General features: G+C 44.2%; 1 protein-coding gene and 1 long non-coding RNA gene across 2 annotated transcripts in view; both read right to left on the bottom strand.

Annotated features, from left to right (window-relative positions):
- Positions 1-1,087: 1,087 nt before the first annotated feature.
- On the bottom strand, positions 1,088-2,705 carry LOC139541698 (uncharacterized). Its single transcript, XR_011668390.1, has 2 exons — positions 2,482-2,705; positions 1,088-1,308 (listed from the first exon to the last, which is right to left on the bottom strand). It is a non-coding gene; the product is annotated as an uncharacterized lncRNA (long non-coding RNA).
- Positions 2,706-3,745: 1,040 nt separating this feature from the next.
- The window catches only part of LOC139541694 (mitochondrial import receptor subunit TOM70-like), a 33,794-nt gene continuing 29,489 nt past the window's right edge, over positions 3,746-8,050 (bottom strand). Inside the window, exons 11-12 of the mRNA XM_071346630.1 lie at positions 6,225-6,347; positions 3,746-5,659 (exon numbers count right to left, since the gene is read on the bottom strand). Coding sequence (XP_071202731.1) covers positions 5,506-5,659; positions 6,225-6,347 — 277 coding nt within the window. The 3' untranslated portion in view covers positions 3,746-5,505. The remainder of the gene's footprint in view (positions 5,660-6,224; positions 6,348-8,050) is intronic.

The following is an 8,050-nucleotide window of genomic DNA, read 5'->3' as shown; positions in this document are numbered from 1 at the left end:
GATCATGACAGATGTGATCATAGCCGCAGGAAGTAGGGGTGCTGAGGGTGCAGCAGCACCCACTGAAAAATCAGATATTAATATTTAATGATATATGTCTTCAGTAAAGTAGTGCCCTGGGCCTTTACTAGTCCTGTATTAAAGTAGTGCCCTGGGCCTTTACTAGTCCTGTATTAAAGTAGTGTACTGGGCCTTTACTAGTCCTGTATTAAAGTAGTGTACTGGGCCTTTCCTAGTCCTGTATTAAAGTAGTGTACTGGGCCTTTACTAGTCCTGTATTAAAGTAGTGTACTGGGCCTTTACTAGTCCTGTATTAAAGTAGTGTACTGGGCCTTTACTAGTCCTGTATTAAAGTAGTGTACTGGGTCTTTACTAGTCCTGTATTAAAGTAGTGTACTGGGTCTTTACTAGTCCTGTATTAAAGTAGTGTACTGGGCCTTTACTAGTCCTGTATTAAAGTAGTGTACTGGGCCTTTACTAGTCCTGTATTAAAGTAGTGCACTGGGTCTTTACTAGTCCTGTATTAAAGTAGTGTACTGGGCCTTTACTAGTCCTGTATTAAAGTAGTGTACTGGGCCTTTACTAGTCCTGTATTAAAGTAGTGTACTGGGCCTTTACTAGTCCTGTATTAAAGTAGTGTACTGGGCCTTTACTAGTCCTGTATTAAAGTAGTGTACTGGGCCTTTACTAGTCCTGTATTAAAGTAGTGTACTGGGCCTTTACTAGTCCTGTATTAAAGTAGTGTACTGGGCCTTTACTAGTCCTGTATTAAAGTAGTGTACTGGGCCTTTACTAGTCCTGTATTAAAGTAGTGTACTGGGTCTTTACTAGTCCTGTATTAAAGTAGTGTTCTGGGCCTTTACTAGTCCTGTATTAAAGTAGTGTACTGGGCCTTTCCTAGTCCTGTATTAGCAGGCCGATATAGCCGTCTGTAGCACTGGGTCTTTCCTAGTCCTGTATTAGCAGGCCGATATAGCCGTCTGAAGCGCAGGCAAGTAATTTTTTAAAGCATCAAACCCCCCCATTTTGAACAAAAGTATAAACGCAACATGCAACAATTTCAACGATTACAATGAGTGACAGTTCATATAATGAAATCAGTCATTAGTCCCACTGGGACTAATCAGAATTCGTTTTTCCCTACAAAAGGGCTTTATTACAGACAGAAATACTCCAGTTTCATCATCTGTCCAGGTGGCTGGTCTCAGACGATCCCGCAGGTGAAGAAGCTGGATGTAGAGGTCCTGAGCTGGCGTGGTTACACGTGGTCTGGGGTTGTGAGGCCGGTTGGACGTACTGCCAAATTCTCTAAAACGTTGTTGGAGGTGGTTTATGGTAGAAAAATTAACATAACATTTTCTGGTAACAGCTCTGGTGGACATTGCTGCAGTCAGCATGCCAATTGCATGCTCCCTTAACCCTTGAGACATCTGTGGCATTGTGTTGTGCGACAAATCTGCATATTTTATTTATTGTCCCCAGCACAAGGTGCACCTGTGTGATGATCATGCTGTTTAATCAGCTTCTTGATATGCTACACCTGTCAGGTGGATGGATGATCTTGGCAAAGGAAAAAAGTCTCACTAACAGGGACGTAAATACATTTGTGAGAAAAAAGTTTTTGGTGTATATGTAACATTTCTGGGATCTTTTATTTCAGCTCATAAAACGGTCCTCTCACTACAACTCAGGGAACTATGCCGTTTATTAGGCTACAAATGAAACTAGTGATGAACTTCACAAGGTGGTGAAAGAGCACGTTGACCTCTCACTACAACTCAGGGAACTATGCCGTTTATTAGGCTACACATGAAACTAGTGATGAACTTCACAAGGTGGTGAAAGAGCACGTTGATCTTGATGCTCCTTTCCAATAAATATTGAGGTTCTGATTCTGGTGACATGATGATCCATGATCTTATCCATAATAATGTCATCATGTAAACTACTAGCCTGTCCACACTGTATCTGGGAGCTGTTGGCTAGAACGCACATACCAAGACCAGAGTCGGCACATTTTCTATTTAACGCAGCGGTGGAGTTGAAAATGGACGGAAACACATTGACCTTTAGATTCTTATTCGGTACATGAAAACTGAAGCGAAAAAGTATATTCTGTGTGCACTACATCATCACACACTGGTTTATATCTGCAACAAGTCTGTTTGTTGGGAACACCACTTAATGAGGATTTTTGAATATTCACATGTAAATCTGTCACCGAATGGATGGAAATATAGTTAGTGTCGTTCATTTGAACAAAGTTGCACAAATAAATCTGCATTTACAAGATGGAAGTCAGACAAGTTGGAACATGATCACTGCCTGACAGTTAGTTCCTTTACTAGCATTTTGCTACACCTGCAATAACGTCTGCTAAATATGTGTATGTGACCAATACAATTTGATTTGCCGTTGTGTGTCACGGCCGCACATAGCCTAAAGGCTGGCAGATGGCGATATTCAGTCATTTTTTCTTACCGTCCAAAGGCAATGAATGGAACCGGCTATGCACTCCTAAACCCCGTGGACCGGTTCATACATAAAACCTTCTCCATTCAGGCTGCAAAGGTTTTGATTTCCTCCTTAACTCGATTTAATGGCGAGAAGGCAGAAGAAAAGAAAACTGTGAAAATATGCGTACTTTTTTTTACGAAACGCCATTCTCCACCACCATGCTATGGTGGCTAATGCTACTTCCTGACATTGGGTACAGCGTTCAGATCAAGGGTAAACAACAGACTTGTGCAACCTGATTGGCTGAACACGATACGCAACATCCGGGACTACCATCTATCCACTCTAGCATGAGAATGGTGTTTCCTTTTCACAGAGGGTTCTTCATGGAACCCAAAATGGTTCTACCTGCAACCAAAAAAGGGTTCTACCTGGACCCAAAAAGGGTTCTCCTATGGGTACAGCCAAATAACTATTTTCGAACCCTTTTTTCTAAGAGTGTATGATAGAAGCGCCCACCCAGCTACCCTGAATGTATGATGGAACAGACCTGACCTCACTGAATGTTTCCATTAAATGGCGGCGGGACAGTGGAGGCTGGTTGGAGGAGCTTTAGGAGGATGGGCTCATTGTAATGGCTGAAATGGAACGTAATCAAACACATGGAAACCACGTTTTGAATTGCGTTCCATTTCATTCCAGCCATTACAATGAGCCCGTCCTCCAATAGCTCCTCTTCTGGGTCAGTGTGGGGAAAGGGGACCGCAGAAACATGGAACTGGTCGTACAATAACAACAGTGTCTGCTGATGCGCAACAGAAGGGGAACTTCTCCTTTGAGCTGTACCAAGTCGACCCCCCCTGCTAAGATGAGTCAAGTAAGTGTTCCTCAGGACAGCAGGTAGGGTTAGGGCAGGAGCACAGAGGGAAAATCAGTAATGCATTTAATTTGAAACCCAAAAGGGGCGTGTTCTCAGGTAAAAGTCTCAACGGGATCCTTGTGACATCCTAACTCTGATGTCACCCCATGGAAGTTGAACATTTAAGCGGTTAAAGGGAAACGGTTAGCGTTAAGGTAACTCATATCTCAATCGTCTCAAGGCTTAAAAATCCTTCTTTAACCCGTCTCCTCCCCTTCATCTACACTGATTGAAGTGGATTTAACTAGTGACATCAATAAGGGATCATAGCTTTCACCTGGATTCACCTGGTCAGTCTATGTCATGGAATTAGCAGGTGTTCTTAATGTTTTGTACACCCAGTGTATATATTCACATTGTTCCGGTGGAAATATTTTAATTCACTCTTTATTCAAAAATGGGATAAAGAAAACAAACAACTATATAAGACAATGATATGTTACCAAGGTTTCAAATTACGTGTCAGTTACAGCTTTATTTTCCATGTCCTCTCTGCGACTTTGGTCATGACACATCTCTGTGTGGGAACAACGTCAGTGTTGCTTCCCAACATAGTCACATGTTTTATTCTGTAGTGCTGCCTCTAAACATCCACAGATCCACTACATATGATGGCATTACCTGCCCTCTGCAAAAATAAAAGATGACAGCATGAAAAAAAATATTTAAAATAATTGTCCCTTCTGACATTTTCTGAATCTACAAGTTGGGGAAACAACCACATTAAAAATAAAAAGCGGTACATGGAGAATTATTCTGAATTAGGCCATGAATCATTTTAGGTCTAAATGTTCACGTCAGCATTTCCAACACGGCCAGATAACTTCAGACGTCAGCATTGCATTAACATTTACTTAGAGAAATATCACATGCTGTACAGAATATATAAAAAAGAAAAAACAGGCAATCCCCTAAAATGAAACACTATGTTAGGACCCTAACGTCACCCTTATCCCACACTCCGTTAGGACCCTAACGTCACCCTTATCCCACACTAGGACCCTAACGTCACCCTTATCCCACACTAGGACCCTAACCTCACCCTTATCCCACACTACTTTAGGACCCTAACATCACCCTTATCCCACACTACTTTAGGACCCTAACATCACCCTTATCCCACACTACTTTAGGACCCTAACATCACCCTTATCCCACACTACTTTAGGACCCTAACATCACCCTTATCCCACACTACTTTAGGACCCTAACATCACCCTTATCCCACACTCCTTTAGGACCCTAAACTTCTCGCTTATCCCACACTACTTTAGGACCCTAAACTTCTCGCTTATCCCACACTACTTTAGGACCCTAAACTTCTCGCTTATCCCACACATCGTCAACTCCAGCATTACACCAAACACAGACATCCATCATTTATACATACACATTTGACTAACATTTTAATCCTTCATTTTAATTTGCCATTCAATGATAATGTTACATCATGTTGAGGAAATGGAAGTGTCCGGACAGAAACGTGTTAAGAGTACAGAAACAAATGAACAGTCCATTTTAACTCTATTCCGTTCTCAGTGAGCAGGCAACATACAACGTTAATTATCTTAAATACTTCCTAATATGGATTAGTCAATGAGAAGTCTATTGAAAGAATCTCCCTTTTGATTTTATAAGGTTGAATTATTTCCGGGTGGATACCTGGTTTCACATGACCATTCACATGTTTCTGATAACAGACCAGGGCATTGAGGTACAGGAAGGATCATAAGGGTTGGTGGTCTGGGTTAAACTAAGTACCAAGAAACAGAGGGGTGTGTGGGTCAAACTAAGTGCCTTGAGGAAGAGGGATGTGTGGGTTAAGACCATTAATTACCAGATGCTTGGGTTCTAGCCTTGGTTGTGAACAGTAAAGCCTCTCCTTTGTTACAGCTCAATTCAACGTGACGTAAACATGATCATGTAGTGCAGCGTTTCCCCCAAAATCTGTCCTGGGGGGGGGCAGGACAGAGTTTGGGGGAAACGCTGATGTATGGTCACAGATCAGTTTCTCTTTTTTATTTATCCAGCATGTCTACAAAACCAAATGACTGAAACATCTGCAGTTATAATACAATCAGGTTCAGCAGTGGAGAGTCTTGGGTCGGGTGGGTCATGTGACAGGGTAGTTACAGTGTGGGTGGCTTCAGCCCGTACTTCCTGGCTACCTCAGTCTGGGCGTATGCTGCGTCACACAGTGAGTAGAGGTGGGCCATCTCCATCTCGGACTTGGCCAGGTTGATGGCCTTGTTGAACATGTCTATTGCCTTGTCCAGGTTGCCCCTGGGAGGGAGAGAGAGAGATGTTAATAAATTATTATTTTAACGTGTTTTGTACACTGTGGTCAAAACATTAAGAACACCTTCCTAATATTGAGTTGTGTCAAGTTGGCTGGATGTCCTTTGGGTGGTGGACCATTCTTGATACAAACAGGAAACTGTTGAGCGTGAAAAACCCACAGCATTGCAGTTCTTCACACAAACCGGTGCGCCTGGCACCTACTACCATACCCCGTTCAAAGGCAGTTTTGTCTTGTCCATTCACCCTCTGAATGGCACACATACAATCCATGTCTCAAAGCTTAAACATCCTTCTTTAACCGGTCTCCCCCTCTTCATCTACACTGATTGAAGTGGATTTAAGTGCCATCAATATGGGATCATAGCTTTCACCTGGATTCACCAGGTCAGTCTGATGTTTTGTTCACCCAGTGTATATTGTATGACATCACGTGATGTGTGTCACCATATAAACCTAAACATCAGTTATTTCATGCCTTTTAAACCAAACTCCAAAGTGTGTGTTAATTATTTATTACTGGCCAATATTTTTAAAGTATTCAGCTAACCTTTGAACTTCGATAGTTCCCATGGTTTCGTAGGCAAAGTCACATTTGTTGTCGATCTCGATGGCCTTGCTGATGAGGTCCAGGCCCAGGTCCAAGTCCTGCTTCCACTGGAGCTGCAACAACCTGAATACACAGAGAGGAATTGGCAACTGGCTGGGCACACTGGCTGGGCACACATATGTTGTAGCGTTGTCCGACTAAATCACCCCTTGTGGACGTATGTTGTAGCGTTGTCCGACTAACTCACCCCTTGTGGACGTATGTTGTAGCGTTGTCCGACTAACTCACCCCTCGTGGACGTATGTTGTAGCGTTGTCCGACTAACTCACCCCTCGTGGACGTATGTTGTAGCGTTGTCCGACTAACTCACCCCTTGTGGACGTATGTTGTAGCGTTGTCCGACTAACTCACCCCTTGTGGACGTATGTTGTAGCGTTGTCCGACTAACTCACCCCTTGTGGACGTATGTTGTAGCGTTGTCCATCTAACTCACCCCTTGTGGACGTATGTTGTAGCGTTGTCCGACTAACTCACCCCTTGTGGACGTATGTTGTAGCGTTGTCCGACTAACTCACCCCTCGTGGACGTATGTTGTAGCGTTGTCCGACTAACTCACCCCTTGTGGACGTATGTTGTAGCGTTGTCCATCTAACTCACCCCTTGTGGACGTATGTTGTAGCGTTGTCCACCCCTTGTGGACGTATGTTGTAGCGTTGTCCGACTAACTCACCCCTTGTGGACGTATGTTGTAGCGTTGTCCGACTAACTCACCCCTTGTGGACGTATGTTGTAGCGTTGTCCGACTAACTCACCCCTTGTGGACGTATGTTGTAGCGTTGTCCGACTAACTCACCCCTTGTGGACGTATGTTGTAGCGTTGTCCGACTAACTCACCTCTTGTGGACGTATGTTGTAGCGTTGTCCGACTAACTCACCCCTTGTGGACGTATGTTGTAGCGTTGTCCGACTAACTCACCCCTTGTGGACGTATGTTGTAGCGTTGTCCGACTAACTCACCCCTCGTGGACGTATGTTGTAGCGTTGTCCGACTAACTCACCTCTTGTGGACGTATGTTGTAGCGTTGTACGACTAACTCACCCCTTGTGGACGTATGTTGTAGCGTTGTCCGACTAACTCACCCCTTGTGGACGTATGTTGTAGCGTTGTCCGACTAACTCACCCCTTGTGGACGTATGTTGTAGCGTTGTCCATCTAACTCACCCCTTGTGGACGTATGTTGTAGCGTTGTCCGACTAACTCACCCCTCGTGGACGTATGTTGTAGCGTTGTCCGACTAACTCACCCCTTGTGGACGTATGTTATAGCGTTGTCCGACTAACTCACCCCTTGTGGACGTATGTTGTAGCGTTGTCCGACTAACTCACCTCTTGTGGACGTATGTTGTAGCGTTGTCCGACTAACTCACCCCTTGTGGACGTATGTTGTAGCGTTGTCCGACTAACTCACCCCTTGTGGACGTATGTTGTAGCGTTGTCCGACTAACTCACCCCTTGTGGACGTATGTTGTAGCGTTGTCCGACTAACTCACCCCTTGTGGACGTATGTTGTAGCGTTGTCCGACTAACTCACCCCTTGTGGACGTATGTTGTAGCGTTGTCCATCTAACTCACCCCTTGTGGACGTATGTTGTAGCGTTGTGCGACTAACTCACCTCTTGTGGACGTATGTTGTAGCGTTGTCCGACTAACTCACCCCTCGTGGACGTATGTTGTAGCGTTGTCCGACTAACTCACCCCTTGTGGACGTATGTTGTAGCGTTGTCCGACTAACTCACCCCTTGTGGACGTATGTTGTAGCGTTGTCC

Source organism: Salvelinus alpinus, chromosome 16 (assembly GCF_045679555.1).
Source record: "Salvelinus alpinus chromosome 16, SLU_Salpinus.1, whole genome shotgun sequence".
In the NCBI taxonomy this organism is placed as follows: Eukaryota; Metazoa; Chordata; class Actinopteri; order Salmoniformes; family Salmonidae; genus Salvelinus; species Salvelinus alpinus.
The sequence above is the reverse complement of the archived record's forward strand: the minus strand, read 5'-3'. Positions and strand labels throughout refer to the sequence as shown.